Below are 26,684 nucleotides of genomic sequence, written 5' to 3'. Positions count from 1 at the left end.
TGGCAGAATCAATAACAAGAATAAACCCTTACCCGGCACCCTCCAGCTCTTCACTTTCGTCCACAACACCCACGAAATGTTGTCAAAGGGCCCGTACCGACCAGCGGCGAACATGGGTGGCAATAAACGTCAAAGAGCCGTATACAAGATTGTCCCTATACGCAACCCTTTTTTTTAGGCGTGGAAGTAATTTAAATTAAATAAAAAATGGAGGGATTCCCTTCCTTTCCATTACAGGTACCTCCAACCCTACTATGCAATCCTCAAAACAGTCAGTTCATGTAGCAGTGCGTGACTGTCAGTTGACGTGCTCTATAGTGATAAATAGATGCTGTTTCCCAAACAAAATCTGAACACCTAAAAAATCTGAACACTGAAAAGTGGACACTGGATTTTGGGTGTGTGTTTGAACAGACATATACACATAATAATAAAAACATTAATAGTTATAATAAAATCTAAACATGTCGATCTTGGTAGGTTTTTTTTTAAAGACTACAAATTTAGTTTTAAATGAGCATAAAAAGTTAGAAAAGTAATCGAATGCTTTCATTATAGATGTGTGCATGACGAATAATATTAATGAACATTATAAATGTGATCAAACGCAAAATCTAAATGAGAAATTCATTTACTTCTCATTAATCAAAATGTCTAAACTATACAATGAAGAAAAGATTAATGAGCTTTGATAACTTGATTCAATTTCTTTATAATAGCTGTTCATTTGGATAGGCTAAACTGTTAACTGTGCGTTCACACCAAAGTCGGCGAGAGCATCAAAGTAGTCAGAAGTCAATCGTTTTCAATGGGAGCCAGCAACGATAAGCAACGAGGAGCAGCTCAGTGTGTCTGCGGATGGTGTAGGCATCAAGGAGAGTTGAAATCAAGTCAACTTTATGGTAATGAGCTATGACGCGCTTCGGCGGCAAGCAATCGGTCTAGATCGGATACGAGGCTGGCTAAAAGTGTAATAAGCACATCAATATACTGTAGCAGCATTTTTTTGACACTGTAAACCAATAATTTATATTTTTGCAGTACTGTGATGGTTGGGTTTAGGGTTATGGTGAAGGTAGGCGTTAAATAACACAATTTATTGGGTAATTTAATAGACAACATAAATAATACTCGGTACACTACTGTTTTTACATTACTGTGATGGTTGGGTTTAGGGTTGAGGTGGGGGTAAATGTTAATAAAATACAATAAATGGGAAATTTAATAAATTCATTCATTCATTCATTTTCTTGTTCACCACAGCGGAATGAACCGCCAACTTATCCAGCAATTTTTTTACGCAGCGGATGCCCTTCCAGCCGCAACCCATCTCTGGGAAACATCCACACAAACACATACTCATACACTACGGACAATTTAGCCTATCCAATTCACCTGTACTGCATGTCTTTGGACTGTGGGGGAAACCGGAGCACCTGGAGGAAACCCACGTGAAGGCAGGGAGAACATGCAAACTCCACACAGAAACGCCAACTGAGCCGAGGTTCGAACGAGCAACCTTCTTGCTGTAAGGCGTCAGCACTACCAACTGCGCCACTGCCTCGCCCGGAAATTTAATAAATAATATAAATAATTCTCGTTAACTTCCGGCCACAACCCAAACAATTGGAATGTTGATGTCCACCTCTTGAGAGGATTCCAGAGAACACAGACCTGTGAACTTTGGTTACGACCACAGTTCTTCCCAAGGGTTTGATTATTGCAGTCGTCTAATTTCCAATTATTTACAATGTTATCTTACAGTGACATAAATAAAAAAAAGATACTAGAGAGTTACTGATGTGCATTAATGTTATATATATTTTGTTCTCTCTTAAAAAAGGCGGGAATCCCATGCTAACTATAACAACAGTACAAAACAGTATTGCTGCCTTAGACATATGGACACATGTTGGATAAGTGGAGCAAAGCCACACCATACCCAACAATCTTATATCTATCTTCCATAGTTGAATGAAATTGATAAAAAAACGTGCAACATTTTCACGCTAGAAAGCACGTTTTTTTATGCAGGAATGTAGCTGATTTGCTGATATGTTGCAACGGTTCCCATGAACATGAAATCAAGTGTAGTGAATTTTGACATTCTCACCTGTGGAGCAGGGTTGTTGCTAGTCCGGGGTCGTTGCTAGATCGGATACTGTTGCGGCCGGAAGTTAAGAATCATTTTAATTATTTGTAAAATTTCTCATTTATTGTATTTTATTAACATTTATCCCACCCCAATCCTAAACTCAACCATTACAGTAACGTAAAAATATAGTAGTTGTACCAAGCATTATTTATGCTATCTATTAAATTACCCAATAAATACTTTTTTATTTAACGCCTACCTCCACCACAACATTAAACCCAACTGTTACAGTACTGTAAAAATACTAATTATATTGTTATACAGAGTCATAAAAAAATTACTATATTGATGTGAATATTGCGCTTCCAGCTGGCCGCATATCCAATCTAGACTTTACCGTAAATTGATGTGAATATGGCACTTCCGGCCGGCCGTGTATCCGGTGTAGACTTTACCATAAAGCAGGGAAGGCAGACCCAAATGGCACACTATACACTATGCACTCATGCACTATGTACTTATGCACTTACACACTCAACAGGATAGTATATGTATGTAGTGTCGTCCCAAATGGCACACTTATGTATTTTTACTAAGCGGAAATTCAAACCGTTTCCCTGAAGACGTTTGACTGTTGCCAAATCAGTGAAATAAACGACTGAATTATCAAGTAATACCTGCCGTGAGTATTGCTGCATTCACCATCGGGAGGCGCTATAATCACTCTCGTAGGAGAATTTTGCTTTCACCATCCAAAATAAATAAAGTTATTCAACATGTGCGCCCGATTGCTCCGCCCCTTCCGCTACGTAAGCAAACCTGCGGTCGTTGAGTGCGTGAAGTGTCCATCATTACACACTTCATTTTAGCGGCTGAATGAGTGCATCATCCGGGTAAATAAAGTGCACTTATTATTTTGAGAGTTTTCAATGTGAACACACTACTTACACTATTTATACTACAAAATGGCGTAAAATAGTGCATAAGTATGCGATTTGGGACGCAGCTACAGTTGTTGTCAAGGTGGCCAGAGCGAACTTTGACATTCTAACCGCCTCGCTGTGAATGCACAGTAACACAGATCGATTGTTTAGCTTTATAAGACCTTAAGGTATTGTACGGAATTGAGAGTCATAATTGTTCATTTTTACTCTCAAAGTCTTAGTAGCCAATCACTTGAAGTTTTAAGGACCACAGTTTTAGGTAAAATTCATTCTTAATGTTTTACTGAAGTAAATGTTTGATCATCTTGGATGGTCTGAAGTTGAGTAAATTTACAGCAAATTATCTTTTTTATATTTAAAAAAAATATGTTTTGCATCACCTGACGTTCTAAATATTGGATGAACAATGAAAATAAGTGAAATTAAAATGAGTAAAACCAACATATGTAAACTAAATATGTCTTAAACTAGAAATATAACAAACTATCATTTCTAATTACCCTCCAAAGTTAACGGCCAAATTAAAATATAAGAAAGTTTCCTCACTGTGCACATGACAATAAACAAATTGAATTGAATAAAAAAGCTTATTCTAAATATTAATAAATACTTAAAATGTATTTGAATAACCTTAAAATAACACTGCAGCACACAATGAGATTGACGCAGTAAAAAAAAAAAAATAAGGCAAAGCTTGTGTGGGTGAGAGAAAGAGAGACAGCATATCCGGATGAGTGTGTAGGCTTGCATTAATTTCAAAGAAAAGCAAGTTCAGATTTGATCATTTCTAGACTGTTTAGTGAAAGGAAACGTAGGAGAGTGAAAGCTGGAGAGTATTCAATATTTATATTCTTCAATTCTAAAAAATTTAATCCTCCAAACTTCAAACAACAGCCATCAAATCAATCAGTCTATGCAGACTAAAACCCTCAATTCTCAGCTGCTGGATCAGATAACTCATGGTCACCTTACATCAGATGTCAAAAGTCAGACTCTAGAGGGCGCTAATGCATTAGCCTAGAAATTCCTTAGCAATAAACACACAATGACAGACTGTGGTTTACTTTATTGAGCAGTAGGTGATGATCTTGACTATAGATGTATCTGATTGCCAATCACAACATTCAATTAATCCAAGCTTCGAATTTAGAGGAGCTTCTCTGTGTGAGAATAGAGAAAATCACTACAATCACCAAATCGCTGCTTGTTTATGCCATGTCAGTTCAAATAATTGTCATTGTGGTGGATCAGAGTGGCCTCTTAGACCCAGCTGGAGGCTCAAGAAACCCCAACAACATAATCTGGCAGCGTCAAACAATGAAATAGATCGCAGTAATAGACGGCAGTGGACTTACAGTGGCTTTAGTAGGTGTGAATGGTACTGTTGTACAACAGTATAAAGACCTCAACTGAGACAGGAAAATAATGGTGTGCTAGTCTTTTCTTCTCAAGGTTTTTCAGGCATTTCTTTGCACTATTCTAGTCAACAAATACCCATAATCATAGACTAAAATTTGGGGTCTTTCATTATTGGTTTGACATGTTCACCGACAGCCAATGGAAGGTCCTTGCAAATTAATATTCACTCCAAATGAGTTTGGGCAGTTTCCGACGTTTTAAGATACTTTCCTATTAAACTAAGAGCTAATAAGGGCACTAAATCTGAAAGTGCAGTCATTTCTGGTTTATTATCAATTCATGTTATAAGCAAAATGAGCGCTACAGATTATGTTGTGAAGAGGTACCATTTTAGAATGAGTGTTACTTACTGTGCCATCCATGGATGATTTCAACTAACTCTGGGTAAGTCTGTGTTTGGTGAAATTTGATTGTTGTGCAGTCTGACATTAAGGGGCTGTTTACACTTGATCACTTCATGTATTGTTTCTGATCAGTTAGCAATCCAATTTTGAAAAGGGTAGGTGTAAATGCCCCCCAAAAATCATTTAAGGTGGATATACAGAGGATCAATTTAATCAAACCACTTCAGGAGGGTCTGGAACACCTTGATGCATCTGGTTGTTGAAATATACAGCATAAGTTGTAGCCACTTGTTAAGTTTGACGTCATGTGAAGTGGCTTCCAGGTCCAACCGACATATCAAGCTGTTGGGGAGACTCAACAAATGGTAATAATAAACATTTATAAAGCGATGTAATACTTTAGAAAATCATGATCACAATATACAGTTGGAGTCACAATTAATAGCCCCCCTTTACATTTTTTTTTCTTTTTTAAATATTTCCCAAATGATGTTTAACAGAGCAAGGAAATTTTCACAGAATGTCTGATAATATTTTTTCTTCTGGAGAAAGCCTTATTTGATTTATTTGGGCTAGGATAAAAGCCATCAACATTTTAAGGACAAAATTATTAGCCCCTTTAAGATATTTTTTCGATAGTCTACAGAACAAACCATCGTTATACAATAACTTGCCAAATTACCCTTACCTAGTTAACCTAATTAACCTAGTTAAGCCTTTAAATGTCACTTTAACCTGTAAAGAAGTGTCTTTAAAAATATCTAGTCAAATATTATTTACTGTCATCATGGCAAAGAAGAACTAAATCAGTTAATAGAAACGAGTTATTAAAACTTTTATGTTTAAAAATGTGTTGAAAAAAAAACGTCATGACTTAGCAAGTGGATTCCTCCCAAAAAGTAAACAAATAAATGTGAAAGTGAGTTAAATCTAAGCTATTATAGATATAAACCTAGTGCCACAGTTTGGGGTGTCTATTTTGTTTGATTTATTTTTTGGTTTCATTGTATTTTTTGGCCATTAACTCTAAAATGATAATATTGGAATGCTAAATTAAAATCAAATAGCAGCATTAACAACAGAAATGTGTCATGCACCTATAGTAGACTATCTCTGTGTACGGAGAGGAAAAATAATAGAAAAATATTGCGTTAATTCCCTTACAAAGGCACAGTGTTTTGTTTTTGGCATATTATTATACACAAATGAATGTAAACCTTTTTGAATGATTTTTTTACAGTTTTGAATGATGTCTTGCATGTATCTATGTGCCAAAAATAGATGTTTTACCTAGCCTATAATGGCAATAATTAAAAAATGTGAGGATGTTTTACTGTGACTTGAGTGAAGTACAAAGCCTGTAGTCAACATACAAAAAAAAAAAACTTTTGTACACCAAATAAATCATAGAGCTCACATTTCTGTAAATAATAATAAAAAAGAATAAAAAAGCAATTTAAATATATTTAACCAAGTTACATTTGCATATTGACCTTATTCTTCAAGGTGGATGTGATTTCATCCAGTACAATGCGATCCTGGATTAATATGTTGATCCTGGAACATCATTTTTGTTCGAATATATAATTCAAACTTATTCACTTCCTCTAAACCCAACCATAACTGTACACTATTCCCATTAATTCCCATTAATCAAAGGCAAATAATCTTGTATAGCAGTCATGTAGAAGTGCATAATCCTAATCATAAGCCTAAACTTAACATAAACGGTAAACTTATCCCTTAATTCTGATTGGGTGATTTGGAATGTTTTTCCAGGATCAACATTAATGTTAATCTAGGAACATGTTCTACTTGGTGAAATCACAATAACCATTCTCCATAGATGAGCAGGTGCAGCCATTGGAATCTTTTTGGTTTGAGACTTATTTTTTTGAGACTGAGGCTTTTTTGTTTGAGACTTATGATTTCATTGATTTTTAGACATTCAAAACAGCTTGTTTAGCTTCTTGATGTAGAAAATTTATGTGATGTTATTACATTATTCTGCTTTTTGTGTATAGTCATGAACACACTTGTTTAAAGAGAACACAAGTAGTTTGACAGTTTTCTGCCATTTATTATTCCTAGTAATTTCTCCTATAGGCAATTGATTTGAAAGTTGTAAAACAATCGAAAAAACGAGTACACTTCCACATTGCAGAATAAGGTCAATAGCGCAGGATTTGAAGATCAGTATCATATTCGTTCAGCAGAGGTATGTGGCCAACTGTACATGGCTATCCAGTCAGAGTAAACTGAAAGTCATGAAGTGATGATGTGTAAAGAGCCCCTTTGCAAACTGAGATCATGTTTGTACAGTCTGACATGCTACAATCATATACAGTAGTATTAGTACAAAATCGCAAAGAGTAAAGAATGCACCCCTGCCAAATTACACTTCCCCTCATTTGCCAGCATGTGCGTAGGGTTATGATTAGGAGGTGTGGTAGGGATTAGGCAATGAGGTAACAAATTCAGCAAGGGAGTGCATCCTTTAACATTTTTCATCACAACACCTGTTTTACTCAAGATCATCAAATCCGTGTTTCTCTGACCTATGGAAATGGTCCAAACGGCAGCGATCTTCAGCATGGCCTTGGTGCGGGAGTTGAAGCGACTGTGCTCAATTGGATTGCGTATGGCCACGTAGCGGTCGAGAGAAATGGCACACAGGTGCATGATGGAAGCAGTTGAGAAAAGCACATCCAGGTATATCCAAATAGGACAGAGAGCGCTGGGCAGTGGCCAGGCATAATCTAAAAACACAAAGAGAGAGATTGCTTTGTAAACATCTGTAATAAAACAGTCACACAGTAAAGAATGATACTAAGAAAGAAAGAATAGATAGGGGAGACATGAGGCAAAGTGGTCCTGGCAAATCGCATTATGAAAGTCCAGACGACTGACTCCAGACCAAGAGCTAAAAGAGACTGTTATGTCAGCAGGCTTTAAATAACCAACATTAAGAAACAGTCAGGTTATGTAAAAGCTAAGTCATTTAGAGTTGTGTCGATTCGAAGAGAGTCAGAGATGCACACTGTCAACCTTTCAGATGCAATACCAGAATTATAAAACAGACCGTTCCAGCCATGGCTTCTGATTTATTAATGCAGAGTTTTAGTTGAGCTCAATTTTTTGGAAATGGCACGGTGACCTGTTTACTACATTATTTGATTAAAACAATGTCTTATTCACTAATAACTGGGTCAATTATTTGCATTTATACGCACATTCAAATTCTGCTTCATTTGGAAGTGACAGTTTTGTTACACCTGGGATGGAAACTGTGTTTTTTTCCACATAGTATTTATAGCCTATCTGCAACTTTTTCTTTTTATTTATTTATTTGGTAACAGTTTATTTTGATGGTCCATTTGAGTAGTAGTGGACTGTCTGCTTAATATCTGTTGATACTGGTCCTTCAACAGAAATTTAACTGACTGTAAGAAACTTTGCAAGTACATGTCAACTTACACTAACCCTAATCCCAACCCAACAGTTCATTTATAATCCAATGAGAATTAGTTGGCATGTCGATGCAATGTAACTTATAAATAAAGTGTGACCATTTATATATACACTTTATTGCACAGACAGGTAAAAAAAAAATAGAAAACACAACAGAGAACAACACAACACAGGAGGAATAAGAATCATGTGAATAATCCATACAGACCATTTTAAATGTACACAAAATAAACAATGAAACTATATATTTAAGTATATTGTCCAAAAAAAAAAGAAAGAAAAAAAAAAGGAAGGAAATGACAAATACAATTCAGGGAGAATACTCGCACAACTAGATGGCATAATACAACATAAAGGCACAAACACAATTCTATTTTCATACCCCTTGCCCTTTTCCTTGGCCCTTCAAACAGAGTGTAAAAGAGAAGGGCTTCAAATCTACCCCTAAGAAATGAGCTTATAACTGTACTGTATGTTTACAGCATGGCCAAATTCATTTATGAAAACACACAAAACCAACATTAACATTATAGTAGACACTGTAAAAAGAAGCAACGCCGTTATGAGTGTATTAAAAATTAACCTTGTTTGTCGTAAAAATTCATAATAATGACAAAAAATATAAATTTGTGCATCTCCTTACTTCCGTGTGGCTGGTGTATTCTGGGAAATTTTCTTATGCCTTGGTTTTGAGTGTGGTCCTGTAAAATCCCAGTTTCAAGGGCTATCTAGCCCTTCCTCTTAGCCCTACACCTTCAAACCAAAGAGAATTGTGACACCCCTACCCCTTCACATAAACAAGCAAAACGTGGGGTTACGAGAGGAGAAGTTGGACACTTCCAATGAAGCAAAATGTGTCTTCTCACGACCGATGAAGCAAATGCAATAACATCGGATTGTAGTTTAGAGAGAAGGCAACACAGACACACCAGTTACCAAGTTATGTTTATTTCATATATCTATAATATATTTGGTGGCGCACAATATGCGTGGACCCTTAGAACTGCTTGTTGGTGTCTCCTATTGTTGTTCAGATGTACTAAGTTTCAGCAACAGTTCACAAATTTGTTTAATCAGTAACACTGGAAAGCTGTGAAATGCAAGATACAAAAATGTACTGAACATTGTTATTATTTATTAAATTTTTTAATTATGTACTTTTATTATTTGAATTTATGTAATTCATAAACATATTTATTTTCACATTTTTAACCATTTGCCTTTTTATTTATTTTTTAAATGTATTTGTTATGTAGTTCAAACCCAATAAATTTATTTTGGAAAAAAAAAAAAAAAACAGCCAACACCAAAGATGGCAATCAAAGAACATAGAGGGAAAACAATATGTAATATGTAATAAGCTTCTGAAATACACATATATATATACACACATATATATATATATATATATATATATATATATATATATATATATATATATATATATATATATATATATATATATATATATATATATATTATTATTTTTTTTTTTTAAAGAAGCCCATTATGATATCAGTACACTACAACTAGAATATGTGTAAACATGATCGGCTGGAGAAAAGGACCATTATTCATCTTTGTTAACATTAATGTTCAGTTAAACAATATTAGTTCATATTGACACATTATGCATTAGTTAATGTAAACAAGCACAACTTCTGATTTTAAAAATGCATTAGTTCATTCTGAACTATCATTAACAAATGATTTACAAGAGTATTCAGAGTTAATATAAGTAAATACATTAACTAACATTAATGAACCATTATTTTAAAGTGTCATCAAGGTTTCTAACATTTTTCTAAACTTATTTTGTGTTCAACAGAAAATGGAAACTCGTTTAAAATTGCTTGAGAGTAAGTCATGAATTTTCCATGTTTCACAGCATGCTGACTTGCACAACGTGCTGACAGTTTGCTGGAAATTATGGACAAGTTGGAAAACTTTAAAATATTAACATTTTTCTCACACACCTATTACTTCAATTTTTGATCTTTGAGGGACTTTAGAATTTTCATCTTTGGGTGAAGTATCCTTTTAAAATAATACATTTGTACAGTGGTTTTGCCATTCAGGGCAAAAATCAGCACAAAGATGTCAGGATGTTGTGGGTGGTTGCTAGTGAATTGCTATGCAGTTGCTAAGATGTTTTGGGATGTTTCCAGGGTATTTTCTAGTGTTTTTCACATTTTAGATGCTACTTACAGTCCCAAACCAAAAAATCCTCCAAACATCACAATTTGATATAGGATTCATGTTGATTTAGGACAACTTATCAACAAAAATAGTGATATTTTCCTAACAAATGTATCAAGAGTTTCTTAAAGAGCCCCTATTATGGGTTTTTGAAAATGATCGTCCATGCAGTTTGTAACACAGCACTAATTAAAAGAAAACATCCAGCTGAGGTTTAAATCTGAAAGTGCACAGTGTATAAAACTATTGATTCTTAAAGGAAAGAGTTGAGTCAGAGTTCATTCATTCATTCTCTTTTCGGCGTAGTCCTTTTATTAATCCGGGGTCACCACAGCGGAATGAACCGCCAACTTAACCAGCACATTTTTTATGCAGCAGATGCCCTTCCAGCTGCAACCCATCTTTGGGAAACATCCATGCACACTCATTCACACTACGGACAATTTTGCCTACCCAATTCACCTGTACCGCATGTCTTTGGACTGTGGAGGAAACCAGAGCACCCGGAGAAAACCCACATGAACGCGGGGAGAACATGCAAACTCCACACAGAAACACCAACTGACCCAGCCATGGTTCGAACCAGCGACCTTCTTCTGTGAGGTGACAGCACTACCTACTGCTCCACCGCATCGCCCTGAGTAAGAGTTGAATGAATGATTTGTTTTGTGTTTGGATCTTTTGCCTGCACGCATCAAGTTTGACACATGATGAAGTGCCGGATCCGGTAAAACGTGAACGCGTCTTTCCTTTCAGTCACTAACGGAGCGCAGGTGATCATGGAATTGATACAGATATATATACTGTTACTGTCATTTTCTGATGAGTAATACAAAAAACTATGCTCCAACAAGGGACTCACTGGCCATTTGAAATTAAAGGAAGGAGCAGCAAAGTCTATGAATGTATGAGACTGTCAGTAACTGTTACACAGATTACATTTACCAGTTTTTTCTTCCTCCAAATCCTGTAAGTGTTTCTCATTCCTATACAAACTGTAAGTGTGATTAAAAAGGTTGCCTCGTTTTGTATAGTCTGCAACATATGCATTTAATTGTGTGTTGTAACATGTAATCACTCAATGTGGCTTGTAATCCAACACAGGCTCATTCTAAAAACGTAGTCCCGTGGACATTTTAGAAGATTTCGAATTATGTAGCCGGAGGTACGTATGGCTACAATTCATTTTTTAAGATAAAATTGGTAGCATTTAAGGAGGGAGGAGGGGGGTCAGTCGATTGGCCGGTCGCCCAGCTAATCATTTATTCAGACAGACGATCTGTCGGCAGCGGTCATTCGCGAGAACAGCGCGGGCGCAAACGCCACTCGCAAGAGACATTTGAGATACAAAAAAGCGCACACAACGACCTCTCGTGGATTCGCGAAAACAACAACTGCAAAAATACGTATCTCCCGGGAGGTATTTTGCGGTCTCCAGAAACAACCGCAAGACTTTGTTATCAGAATGTCCCTGGGTTCTTGTAATCACTTATTTATTATAGATCAGTGCTTGTACTGTATCTCTCAGGTTAAATCTTTATGGGCTATTCACATATCGCGTCTAAAACCATGTTGAAAATGCGACGCATGCGTTTTTGAGCTTGCGATCCTCTGCAATTTGTCTTTGCTATGGCCACCTACAGTTTTTCACACACATGCGTGGCGCGGTCAACTTTTGCCATTGTGTGGGTCAGGGGCGGACTGGCCATCTGGCAGTGGGCCGGTGGGCCGACGTACTTTTTGGGCCGGGCTGATCATCGTCTTATGATCTGATCGGCCCATAAAAGGCTTAGCAGCCTATCGTTTTTTTTCTGCCTTATTAATTGACGCTGCTGTGATCTGTGACTCTCTGAAAGTAGATGCTTTTTTTCCCGGACAGACAGACCGGGCCGGCCCATATGACACTCTGCAGCCCATTGGCTCTTTTCTGTATTGACATTGGGCTGGCCCAATCACAAACTCCTATTTTGGCGTGTGAGCGTGCGTCGTCTGTGTGTATTTGTCAAAATAGTCGAGAGTCAGAGAGAAGAAACGCAAGGGAGGCGCAGAGAAATCGCGGGAAATACACCGGTGTTTCATTTAGCGGTTCTGAAAAGTTCTCCGTTCATTCTAGTACACAGCTAAAAGCGCAAATCACGTGACCAGCCAGTAGTTCAGTGGGTGAGCATAAACCCCAGGTGAGAGTATAGTGCATGTCAGACAGTTCCTTTCCTCTATGATCTCATCTCACTATAGTTGTTAAACGTGATATTGAATTCATATTGTTTTCTCTATCTAACAATTTTTATGTCATTTGAATCACTTGTTCTCAGTTAACTGTTTTGGCTGAGTGCAAAGATAAGCTAATATATTAATTTATGTAACCACATACACTGATTCTGCACATTGACTGATTGCTTACCTTTATTGTTTTAATTTAATGTACGTTATACTGTTATAATGGCCATTATTGGTTATTAAAACTGATATTCTGCAAAAGAGACAGGGTAAAGTTCATTCTTTTCAATGAAAATGAAAGGAGACAGTTATATTTAAGCCCTGTTTTGTTATAAATATGCAGAGTGAAGATGATGCTTATATAAATATGCAGCTACACGAGGCTGTTTGGTGTCTGTTAATCATAATATCAAAATGAAACAAATTTGACTTATATTATGTTTTCATTGTTTAGATGAGGTGAATGAAGTACACTGTTCCCTTTGAAGATTTACCCATGCATTAGCAGGCAGTTTTTGTTATGTTTATTATTGAATATAGGCTGAGTGAATAGTGTATTGAATAAGCTAAATTGGCTGTAGTTTATGAGTGTGTGTGAATGAGTGTGTATGGGTGATTTCCAATATTGGGTTGTGGCTGGAAAGGCATCTGCTGCATAAAACATGCTGGACTAGTTTGCAGTTCATTCCACTGCGGCAACCCCTGATAAATAAGGGGCTAATGCGAAGAAAAATAAATGAATGAATAGTGTATTTTTTAGAACTCAACAAATATCTTTATGGACAGTATACAGAAATTAAATTGAGATTAAAGTTTGTATTTATTTATTTATTTATTTCATATATATGGCTTTTGTGTTTTATAGAATATGAGTTGATAACAATATTGGACGTGCATAGATAAATAGCATTTTGATTGAATTTAGTGGGCTGCACTGGCTCAAAATGCCAGGGCCGATTTTTTGCCCCAGTCCAGCCCTGGTGTGGGTTAATACTAAATGTGTATCGTTACTTGGGGTTATGGCTAAGAATAGAGAAATATGCTGGTGTTTAACTACATTGCTTTAATGCACTCCTACATTGGGCTCACACACATACTCTGCACTCTGGCTATTTAATAACCATAGTGGGAGTTTCTCTCCGTCTTGCGCTGAATGCAGTCGACCAATCACAACAGACTGGGTCATCGAACCAATCAGCGCAGATTAACATCACTCAAAGGGGATTTGGGAACCGCTGAATCACTTAACAAATCATAATGAGAGTTGTTGGGATAATTAAGTAAAAATAAATGCATATTATAAGACAATGAAACTGTTTTTGGAGACCCCCAAAACCAAAATATGACCTTTTATAATCCATAATACAGGCTTTGAAGACCAACTTTCAACTTTTTGCTAAGTTTTAGTTTCACAGACCTTAAGTTGAAACCTGTAATACAAAAATTCAGCCTTGGATTGGTAGGCTTTTAGGTGATAGAAGTGGCCAAATGAAAACGTCCCTTAGATAGGACAAGCTGTAATGCAGGGTCAGATACTCTTACAGCAAGGGCTACAGGTCTAGAGGGGCATGTCTGAGGGTTCAGATGACATTAGCGCCACACGAGGCGTGAGTCACCGTCAATTTAGTGTTTTATTGAAGCCTGGAGCGAGCGCAGGCAATCCAATCATGAGCTGAATGAGACTAGTCCAAATCCAGACAGAGCATTGTGGAGCTCAGAACACCTGGACTGAAGATGAGGGGAATGTGGGATGCCAAGTTAGTGAAATTAATGATAACAAAGTCCTGTGCCAGAGCAGGAGCAGCAAGTGTTCTGACACAGATGGCGAGCGAGGGGGTTTTCCCCCTCCTCGTTTATTTGTCCATATCTCTGCGGTGGTCCCATTCATGTGCTGTTGTCCGCTCAAATAGCCCACAGCACATGCAATTACACCTTTCCTAAATGAGAAAAAAAATGACAGCGCCAGATTCGCCAGGTTACAGACTAGGGGGTTAAATGTGAGGTGGGAGAAAGAGATAAAGTGGGATATAGAGGAGGTAGTGAAGGTATTAGGTCAGATTCAAGCTGTCAAATGAAGGTTTAATTCCTGCGGGTAGAAAAAAAAGGCAGCCAGTGTAAAAGTTGTACATTTCTAGCCTCAACTACTATTGAAATATTTTCATGGATGTGAAATAAAGTGCTCAAGTTGATGTTGTGTTCATATGGCACAAACTTTAATCTTTTTTAATCCTTTAACATGTCCACCCTCCAGTTTTCCATTGCTTTTGCCAACCCAGGCTTATTCTGAAAATGTACCACTAAATACATTTCTGGAGATCGCGAAATACGTCCCAGGAGCTGCATTTTTTTTTGTTTTGTTTTTTGCATTTTTTGTTTTCATGAATCCACCAGAGGTCGATGTGTACATTTTTTGAGATCTCAAATGTCTCTCATGCGCCTGCTGTTCTCTCGTAAATTCACCAATCTTGACTGACTGACTGACCAACCCTCCTTTCCTAAAACCAACCAACAATTAAACAAAGCAATGCAAAAAAAAAAAAAAAGACCCTCACCTGATTTTTACCACATTTTCAGGTTTTACCACATTCTCACCCTGTGATTTACTTGTTTATTTTATTTTTTGGCTGTTTTTGTTTTACCCGCTTTCTGGAACCGTTCTTCACCGGACTCAAACCCCATCATCATCGTCAACTCCTCTCTGCGTCTCAAGTCAGCCGACGTACTGTACATAGCGATCTACTGGACAGACTGGTAACAGTGGTAAAGCTGCCCATATGGAGGTTTGTCAGCTGGTAAGCGTGAAAAGGAACAACATCATACTGCCCGGTAGTGTTTGTTTTAAAGATAAAATGCAGCCATACGTACTTCTGACTACATTATTCGGGATCTCCAGAAATATATATAGGGCTATGTTTTCAGAATGAGCCAGTGTTGGTATTTGCATACCAACCATCCTCATTTTCTTCATTTTAAAATGCAGATTTAAGTTGAACTTTAGATTATTTTAAGTTCTATTTAGGAAAGCACACAAAGCTTTGAGTAACGATAATGACATGTTTTTTAGTTGATCACAAAACAAGATATTCTGAAAAATGTTGGAAAAAGCAGCCATTGACATGCATAGTAGGAACAGATATACAATGGAAGTCGATGGCTGCTGCATTCCAACTTTCTACAAAATATCTTCTTTTTGTGAAGAAAGAAATTTCAAATTGGTTTGGAACAAGTTGAGGATGAGTAAATGATGAGAGAATTTTCATTGTGGAGTGAACTTGAATCTCTTCAAGCCAGACTGTATGGCTCTGCATTGCACCATTTTAAAAATGATGGGTGAAAAGAATTTGACATTGACAACAAAATTAGTTTGAGATATAATAATCAATAAATAAATCATATCAGATTGTTCTGTGCACCATTTCTACAGCGTTGCCTTTAAACAAATATTTTCCAGTTTGGATTTTGAATCTGATTAAAGTAGTCTTATGTAATGCAACATGTTTACGCAGTTTATAGCTCAAAAACACATTCTTTCCACTCTCACAATGTCTTTCCATGTTATTGTTGCTCTTCTCTGTCCTGCCTTTCTAAAAAAAAAATTTTAAAGATAGGTTAAAGTTTATTTTAAGGTGACATAGTTATACTATTCATTCAACTACTGAGTAACATTAATTGATCACATGTACTTACAATGTGGTTAGATTTAGAATGTGGCTTAGGCTTAGTAACATGTAATTATGCATAACGCATTGTAATTATTAATGTGTGTTACAGTCCCTGTCTTGTTTTAGTGTTTATTTTTGTTTTGCCCTCGTGTTTATTCATGTCACTCCCCATCTTGTTAGCTTTCCCTGGTTTTTTGTTATACTATTGTATATGTCACTATTGTTACTACTGCCAGTCTGTGACATGTGCATGGCACGCATGTAAATACATCACCTTAAAGTAAACTGTTACCAAGAGATGAAAAGAAATCAGTGTGCACTTCCCAAAGAAACCTTAAGTAGGTGCTTGATTAAATAAAGCCAAATAGCAAACAAACAAAAACTAGTAGTGTGGATGGAAAGCGTAACCATAGCAAAACCTGTGTGTTTTAAAACTAAAACGGATTAGTGTAAATATGTATATATAAAACTAGTGTGTGTGTGTGTATATATATAATTAAGCTGTCCCAAAAAATCTCAAGAATTAATAGGTCATTTGAACAAAGAGCAAAATAGTTAACTAGGCAGGTTAGGGTAACTAGGCAAGTTATTTTATAATGGTGGTTTGTTCTGTAAAACCTAAAAATTTGGACCTTAAAAATGGTGTTTAAAAAATTAAAAACTGCTTTTATTCTTGTCGAAATTAAACAAATAAGAAGAAAAAAGAAAGAATCTTTTGTTTCCAGAAGAAAAAAATATTATCGGACATACTGTGAAAAATGTCTTCCTCTGTTAAACATCTTTTGGGAAATATTGAAAAAAGAAAAAAAAATCAAAGGGGGGCTAATAATTCTGACTTCAACTGTGTATATATATTTTTTTTCTTTTTTAATATTTCCCAAATTTTATATATGCAACAACGGACTTGAGACACAGACCGGCGTTCTAGTCCAGCAAAGAACTGTTCCAGAAAGCAGCTAAAAAAACAAAAGGCAATAAATAAAATATCGCCTCAGTCATAGTTTCGAAAACACTGTCAGTTGGGTTTAGCGAAAGGGGTGGGTAGGGATATCAGTCGGCCTCTGGTGGATTTGTGCAAACAAAAACTGAAAAAAACACACCTTCTGGGACACATTTTACGCTCTCCAGAAATGTATATGGGGTACATATCAATAATGAGCCTGAGTTGCAATTTACAAACTGTATGTTGACTGATCTGAACTGTGTGGCTGTATACCAAATGAGGGTCTGAAACATCATTAACATGGCAACATTTTCTCGCATGTCAACATGCAGCTTCATCTGCATGTTGATGACCGAAATAAACCTCTCTCTAATTTCACTTGTCTTTCATCTCTTGATTGGTCCAGCTGCCTTTGGCCCTTTGCATCTCGCTTTGATTAATTGGAACAACTGATAAACTCAGCCCTGATTTACATGTACAACGGATTCATTTCTCTCTCAGTGCAGACAGAGGTGGAGTGTCGGAACACTATTAAGAGATGAAAAAAAATCATTTGTTGCGTTCTGTTCATCGCTGATATCACTGGAAGGTAATGAACTCCTTAGGCTCTTTCAACTGTTTTCCGACATCCGTGATGAACAGCTTAGCTCATGGCTTTGCTTAGTCACACACAAACAAACACACAAACAGACAGGCACACATGCATGCACATACACTGTTGATTCTCTATTAAAAATGAGATACTAATCTAATATTGCTCTTGTAGCTACTAGAGCATAAGGCTAATAATACAGATTTAACAGATTGGTTTTAAGATACCATGCATGTCCACAAAAATAAATCTTGAATGCATTTGATGTTGATAAAGATACATTATCTGTCAAGTGCATCAATGTAGATGTATAAGAGTGCACATTCTAACCCTTTGTAGCCTATTATTTCCTATATAATGCACACATTTTAATGCCTCAATGGCGTGTTTACATGACATAGTTAGTTTTTAAAGAAAAAGGACATTCTTTTTAGTCATTTTGGGTCTTTTTTTACATTAAAAAAATAGTTTTCAGGAATAAAATGCAAACTTTGAAACCATTAAAACTTCTGAAAACCCTGTTATTCTTGCTGACTTAATGTTTTTAGTTAACTTTTCTAGTCATCTCAAATATTAAATACTAAAATTTTTAAGTTAAATTTTGTCATTACATTTTTTACAGTGAGTAAACTATTGTAAAGTATTGTTTATATATATTTATCAATAATGACTATAATTGAACTATAAACTAATAATGAACAATACTTGCACAGTATTTATTAATATATATAGTATAACATTTACATAGTTTGACATCTACTAATGCTTTATTAGTTAACTAACTGCACTGTTAGTTACTGGTTAATTAGTTAAAGTTATAACTAATAAAGTAATGGTAACTAATAACCTTAATTTTTTTTTATTTTGATTGTTATGCAATAATGTGCACCTTTCATAGAGATGCTTTTAAAAAATAACTATTGTGAGAAGCGCTATACAGATAAACTCGAATTGAATTGAAAATCCAAATTCATGCTTGTTAACATTAATGCCGCTGAGTATTAGTAAGTGTCTGTAACATGAACTAACAACGCACAACTTTATTTCCATTAACTAACGTTAAACAAAAACAGTAATAAAGTTCATTGTTTGCTCATGTTAGTAAATGCATTAACATGAATTATTACAACCTTATTGTAAAGTGTTACTATTATTTATTCGAAAAAAAGTTTATTGAAATATTGAATAAAGGTGAATTTATATTGAAAAAACTGAACAAAAGTGCTGAGCTGTTTTTAATTAGCTACATATTCCCATATGCAGTACTATATAAGGTGTAATATTGTATCTCATATAGGAAAAAATAAACAATTATTTGTATTTGTTTACAAATTATAGACACTCACCGGCCACTTTATTAGGAACACTTTACTAGTATCGGGTTAGACCTCCCTTTGCCTTCAGAACTGCCTTAATCATTTCTGGCATAGATTCAACAAGGTACTGGAAATACTCCTCAGAGATTTTGGTCCGTATTGACATGATAGCATCTCGCAGTAGATCAACAGTTTCTGAAATACTCAGACCAGTCCTTCTGGCACCGAAAACCATGCCAAGTTCAAAGTCACTTAAATCACCCTACTTCTCAATTCTGATGCTCAATTTGAACTGCAGCAGATCGTCTTGACCATGTCTACATGCCTAAATGTATTGAATTGCTCCCATGTGATTGGCTGATTAGAAATTTGGTTAACAAGCAGCTGGACAGGTATACCTAATAAAGTGGCCGACATGCATCTAAATGTATATTTCTCTTTCCCCTCCCCTTAATATTATTTTATGTGTATTTCATTCAGCTAATAGGCTTTGACTGATCTAAAAGTCATGTCCTCATATAAACGCATATGAATGTGTCATAAATTCAGCAAAAGTTTAAAAGAGTTACATTTTGTCATGAGATTATATTGACTTAAAAGCAAAGAAAAAAAGGGTCAAATGAACTGGAGAAAATAAAATAGCCAGATCTGACGTTCAGAAGGATAAAAATAGTAGCTTAACCTTAACAATTCCAGAACCAACATGTTTTAGACAGAATTGGTTGGTGAGATCAGCGCCATCTGAGCTGCTGAGTATCAGTATATCTCAAATCTCAAACATTTCCTAACACTGTAAGTTCCCACAGGCAATCACTCTAAATGCTTCTCTCTGAACTCATTCCTACAGCATCGTCTCGCTCTTTTTCCTTGTCTGTATTTGGCTGATCCTCAGCGATACGCTACCTCTGATTCCTCCAGACGCTAATACATGTGAGCAGGCCACAGCGCTCCATCATAAACCCCATATCTCACCCTGCTCCTCATCCATTTTTGAACTTAACGCCCGACTCGCGCAGATTAAACAGTCTGAATCAAGGTCAGACGGCTGTATCTTTTGAAAGTCACATGGCAGTTCAATCACATACCAGCCACGCTGCCCCGACCAAACACACACAATCGCACACACTATTAGACAGCGAAAATGAAACGAGGAGTGAGAAATCCATCATTGTCGCATCCACTGCAGTGGAAAACTATTTTTATGTCAGTGCGTGTGTGTGTGTGTGTGTGTGTATGAGTTTATGAGTGTGAAAGCGTATGTGTGTGTCACGTTCACACTTTCAAACAGTTGATGATATTTTGCTCTGACAGCTTGCTGGTAATGGCCATCACAGACTCGCTGTTTATGACAACAGGCAGACATGCAGCTGAATCCCTGTACGCCATCTTTATCTGTTCAATCTGTGTGTGTGCCTATATGTGTGTGTGTGTGTGTTTGGTTAGGTGACTAAATCGTTTTTTATACTCTGGTTGTGAGATGCCAAAACCCATACAACATACATGGTTGGTTTTATTGTGTGTTAGTACTGTACATCCCCTACTAGATGAGGGTCAAATAAGACACCATACATTTACAAAAGGGATTTTGGTAACACTTTAGTTTAAGTAGCACTTCCCACTGTTCATTCATTCATTCATTCATTTTCCTTCAGCTAAGTCCCTTATTTATCAGGGGTCGCCACAGCGGAATGAACCACCAACTAATCCAGCATATGTTTTACACAGCAGATGCCCTTCCAGGCGCAACCCAGTACTGAAAAAAACCCATACACACTCATTCACACACACACACTAATACACTATTATCTATTGGCTTATTACTAAGACCACAAGAAATCTTTGAGTATTGAGTAATTATACACCATTATTGAGTAATTTATTGACTTATATGTGAATTTGCACTGTAAAAAGTATCCATAAATATGTTATATATATCCATATTTTGTGATTCATGTTTTTATATTCCCCCCCCCCCCCATTATTTATCATTTTGAATTGGATTACGGGACCTTGACCTTTCTTCCAACAACTCTTACTTGATCTTTCTTTCTTTTTGCAAAGTTTGAATTTTTTTTTTATTTTTTATGTTTTATGTTAACACGTTTAATAGTGATATAAAGTGATATATTAGGCTCCATTTTAACGATCTAAGCATAAAGTGCATGACACAAAAGCTTTAAGGGCGTGTCTGAATCTACTAGGTCTAACAGGGTTGTGCTTATTCTCTTAAAGGGCACCTAGGTTACCCATTTTTTCAGATTTATTATGAATCTTTTGTGTCTCTAGAATGTTTCTGTAAAGTTTCAGCTTAAAACACTCATCAGATTTTTTAATACACCTTTTATAAGATTTTATTTTATACATTTTTGCACTGGGTTGCGGTTTTGCTGTACTGCGCCTTTAAGGCTAGTCCTCCCCGTCCACCGTTTCTACGTGCCTTAATCTCCTCCCTCGGCTGTGTCAGACAACAGACAGACATAAAGGAAACAGATCTCACATAGCGTTTGTGAGAAATACTACAGTACTAACTACAGTACCAACTTTTCCAATGAGTATTTGATGCATTGTTAAATGTTTTATCATAGGTGCCTTTTAATGAGTTATGGGTTTGTTTTGAGCATAACATGCATTAAACCAATCAGAGTCTCATCTCCCATTTCCTTTAAAAGTCAGTTGAATCACGCCATGGTGCATTTGCTATTTACATGTGGACTTTTTAAGTGGAAAAACTAAATGCTTCACTAGCGAGAAAACAGTTAAACAGACCATGAGGTCATGCGTGAGAATGAAGAATGAGCCTCCTCCATTCTGCCTCTTTACTTTCTCTTTCTCTTTACTTCTTTACTTTCGTGGATAAGGAAATGGTTTTGAACGCACTCCACTGAAGACATCCATTAGCGTACATATTTAATTTAGTTTGTTAAGCACAAAAATTGGTTTCAAAACTATTTCTATATCTAAATTCTAATTTTCAGCAAACGAATAAATGAACAATAGTAACGAAGTGTGGTCAAAAAACTCAGTACTGTAACAACAGCAAGGTACTGTAACTGAATTACATGTCCTATTCTTATGCCCCACATGGTGATGCATATGTCTCCAAAACTCCACAGAAGGTCAATCAAAACTAGTTTTTATTAAAACAAATATAAATATGCATAAATAATACTGCTACTAATAATAACAACATTATGACATTATACAAATTATCATGAATAAACTGAAAAAAGCCCCCCCAGATGAGGCAAGGAGGAAGTGGTTTGTATGTTTTTATATTATATTTAAATTGTTTTCATTTGTAAAGATATTTGTGTATTGCTGTACATCCGGTGCATATTAAGCAATGTGTATGTGTTTGAACCCACATAGGCTCATAACTAACACACTCTGTGCTGGACTTTAGACTTGCTTTTAGATGGTTAATGGCAGGGTCTAATGGCGCAGTTCTTCAAAATTTCAACAAAATATCAACAAAATATCAACATTAGTCCAGATGAGTCCATAAAGTGATGCAAATGGATATGCTAATTAAACAATGTGGCGCAAAACGTGAAAATTACAGTTGCGCTGGTCTGAAAATACCAACAAATCGCGCCAAACACTTCTTGGACCTTACTGAGCCGGTTGTACTGAGCGTTGTCTGTGTTGGTGTTGTATTTTACGGTACAAAAACCTTGTCATAAACTGCCAGTACATTTTCTGTTATTTTAGACTCGTTTCCCTATATGTTATTTTTTTTATACATTATAATAATTCAGACTACAATCTGTGCTTTTTAAAACACTATTCCTTGGGTTAAGGCTAGAGGAAGGGTGGACCTATTGGTCAGTTGGTCAGTCAGTTGACAGCGGCCTCTGGTGAATTTACATGAGAACAGCAGGCGCGATTGGCATTCACGAGAGAAGTATGAGATCTGAAAAAGAGAACCCAAGGGACTCTGGTGAATTCGCAAAAAAAAACAAAAAACAAAAAAACAAAAAAAACTTAGCTCCGGGGACGTATTTAGCACTCTCAAGAAATGTATAATAGGGCTGCGTAATCAGAACCGTCCTGGGTTGAATACTTTCATTTAGCTTTGTGTGTAAAACTGCCATGTAGTTTAGGTAAAAACATGTGATCTATGTAGCGTGACTATACAACATCAATCATGACAGAAAATACTTGTGTATCACAAAATACATTAATGATAAATTAAAATATATTTTTACAGTATATATACAGTAATTATTAAGAAAATTGTATTGTTTAGATGATTTATGCACAATACAGTTTCTAAAGTCATATTTTCAGTTTTAGTTCAGTGGATATTGCATTGTAAACCTTAAACATTCATTGTAAAAAAGCTATTTATTTATTTTAATTAAATGTGTTACGTTTTTAAGTTGTAACCTCAAATTATTCTGTGCATACTCACAGATTTTTATTGATACAAGTGACCCAACTAAATCTGAAATCTATTTCTTAAAAAATGTCAAACTAAAGGTTGAGAGTTTGTGGAAAAGTTGTACACAAAAGAAGATATTTTAAAGAATGCTGGTTGCTGTGACCCATTGACTTCCATAGTATATATTTTCCCTTGTATGGAAGTCGATGGGTCCCACAACAGAGAGAGTTGATTTCTGGGCAAACTAAACTTTTAATCAACTCTGTACAACAACTTTTCAAAAAGCTGTGTTCTTGATTTATTTTAGATGCCCATGAACAGAGAAAGTAGTTTCAATAGCACATTACTGGCTACAGCAGAGAAGAGAGGAAAAGTACAGACAGTTGCACTTGCCAGAATAACAGTTTAGCACTGTTTCTGGACAAAGAGTCCCAGCTTGCTATTATCACAAGTTTAGGAGAGGCTTTTGCAGAGAAACTCCAGCCAAAAACCCATCCCGATAACATCATTTAGGTTGGCAAACAGAAAGTATATAAAAATATAGCTAAATGCTGTAATTACTGAGCCAACACAGAAGCAAAATGACAGGCTTAAGCAGTAGAGAGTAGAATAAATATAATATATATACATTTTCTTTCTTTTTGGCTTAGTCCCTTTATTAATCCAGGGTCACCACAGCAGAATGAACCGCCAACTTGTCCAGCACATGTTTTGCGCAGCGGATGCCCTTCCAGCTGCAACCCATCTCTGGGAAACCCATCCATACACATTCGTTCACACTTATACACTACAGACAATTTAGCCTACCCAATTCACCTGTACCACATGTCTTTGGACTGTGGGGGTAACCGGAGCACTCGGAGGAAACCCACGCGAATGCAGGGAGAACATGCAAACTCCACACAGGAACGCCACCCAGCCGAGGTTTGAACCAGCGACCTTCTTGCTGTGAGGCAACAGCACTACCTACTGCGCCACTGCAACGCCCATAATATATATAATATAATATAATATAATATAATATAATATAATATAATATAATATAATATAATATAATATAATAATACAGTTTATTTAACCTTTTATACATACACTGGCATACACTAATAGCCAAAATTGGAATAATTATGATTTTTTATGTTTTTTTATTTTGTAAAATATATTATTTTGCTTATATTGGCTGCATTTATTTAATTAAAAAGATAAAGCTATTATTATAGTTTAAATAAAATTATTATATTTTAAAAATTTATTTAATAACTGCATTGTAAATTAAATGATAATACATAAATAACAATAAAATTAATTTAACATTATTTACACAATATTACTGAGAATCTATAATATTTACATTAGCATAGAATTATACAAATACATTGGCAAGCAGAGCACTAAATAAATAAATAGATAAACAAACTAACAAACTAACTGAATGAACGAACAAACTAACTAACTAACTAACTGAACTAACAAACTAACTCAACAAACTAACTGAACGAACTAACTAACTTACTAAACGAATGAACAAACTAACTTACCGAACGAATGAACGAACTAACTTAACGAACTAACAAACTAACTGAACTAACAAACTAACTAACTTACTGAATGAATAAACTAACTAACTAACTAACTAACTAACTAACTAACTAACTAACTAACTAACTAACTAACGAATGAACAAACTAACTAACTGAAAAAACTAACTAACTAACGAATGAACAAACTAACTAACTGAACGAACTAAATAACTAACTGAACCAACGAACTAACTAACTGTACGAACTAACTAACTGAACAAACTAACTGAATGAACTAACTAACTAACTAACTAACTAACTAACTAACTAACTCACTGAATGAACTAACTAACTAACTGAACGAACAAATAAACAAACTATCTGTAATGTGAAGTGGACGCTGATGAGGGAGTTGCGGATCGAAATGCAGGTTAATTGAGAATAGTCAGGCATGCAACAGTCTCAAGAGCAAACAGATGTATGCAGGCAGATCCAGAGTCGTAGTCAAATACACAGGCGACTGGTCAGCACAGGCAGGCAGCGATCTGCAAGGATTAGATTGCTGGTGATTTTGACACTAACTAAATAACTGAACTAACTAAACTAAACTATAATTAAAGTTAAATAAAAACAACCTTTATCATTCCAGACTTCTGAATATCAGTGTATTTGAAACAAAGATACAAAAAAATTATTGCAACTCAAAATATAATTGAAACAAAGCCAGAATATATATAGCATTTAAAACTTAAACAAAATCTACGACAGTATATGAAAAACAATAAAACAGCATTGCGACGTCACAGTGTTTTCTGTTGATGCACCATGACAGTTTGTTCTCTGCCGCCACTAAAGTGCTTCTTTTTTTTCCGGTGCTCTGTTTGCTCTGAGGGTCTGCAGGCTGCTGTACTGATCAATATCTCTTAGTGATCAATAAAAGCCTCTCCTCTTAAACTGACAAATGCAAGCTCATCATGAGCACTATCTACAGCTGACAAGCAACTAAGATCATTTAAAGTTAGGACATCTTCCACAATCAATATGAAGGCCGCCTGAGTTCTCCAAACCCACTCATGTCAAGAGATCTGTCACCCACGCATCCTTCCAATACAGTAAAATATATTTCTCTCTTCCCTTATTAAAGATACATTTGAAATATAAGAAAATAAAACATGTCGAAAAATAAATATAAAAAAATACATTTAATCGCAACCTTCATACACATTTATTTCAAAATAAATTTCAAGTTGAGAAAACACATTGCAAACTTTTCACCAGTGTGTGAATTGAAATCTGAAATATGCATTATTTATTTATTTTTTTTTAATTTACACTAATTAGAATAAGAGAAATATATCTTGTACAGATTTTCTATGGGGGAACAAATATAGCTGTAATGTTTGTTACACTGGTAGTCAAAAAGAGTCATATTTTTGAAAATGTTAAGTATACTGTACACCTTGCTTAAGTAGTTTAGGCTTCAAATAAAGATTTTATTTAAATTTTACACTAGCTAATGTATTTTTGTAAAAAATAATTAAGCAAAATGTATTTTAAAAGCTTTAAAAGATATTTCCA

The 26,684-nt window shown here is 35.6% G+C and overlaps 1 protein-coding gene across 13 annotated transcripts in view; it reads right to left on the bottom strand.

The window, feature by feature from the left end:
- The window catches only part of htr2cl1 (5-hydroxytryptamine (serotonin) receptor 2C, G protein-coupled-like 1), a 186,930-nt gene that overhangs the window by 4,607 nt on the left and 155,639 nt on the right, over nucleotides 1–26,684 (bottom strand). For 7 of the 13 annotated variants that reach the window (XM_087258333.1, XM_087258332.1, XM_087258331.1 and 4 more), the window contains 1 exon segment: nucleotides 7,361–7,561. In XM_087258333.1, coding sequence (XP_087114459.1) covers nucleotides 7,361–7,561 — 201 coding nt within the window. 13 annotated transcript variants of the gene reach the window in all.

This window comes from Danio rerio, chromosome 7, assembly GCF_052040795.2.
Source record: "Danio rerio strain M-AB ecotype USA chromosome 7, GRCz13ab, whole genome shotgun sequence".
Classification (NCBI taxonomy): domain Eukaryota; kingdom Metazoa; phylum Chordata; class Actinopteri; order Cypriniformes; family Danionidae; genus Danio; species Danio rerio.
This window is presented reverse-complemented; position numbering and strand designations above follow the sequence as displayed.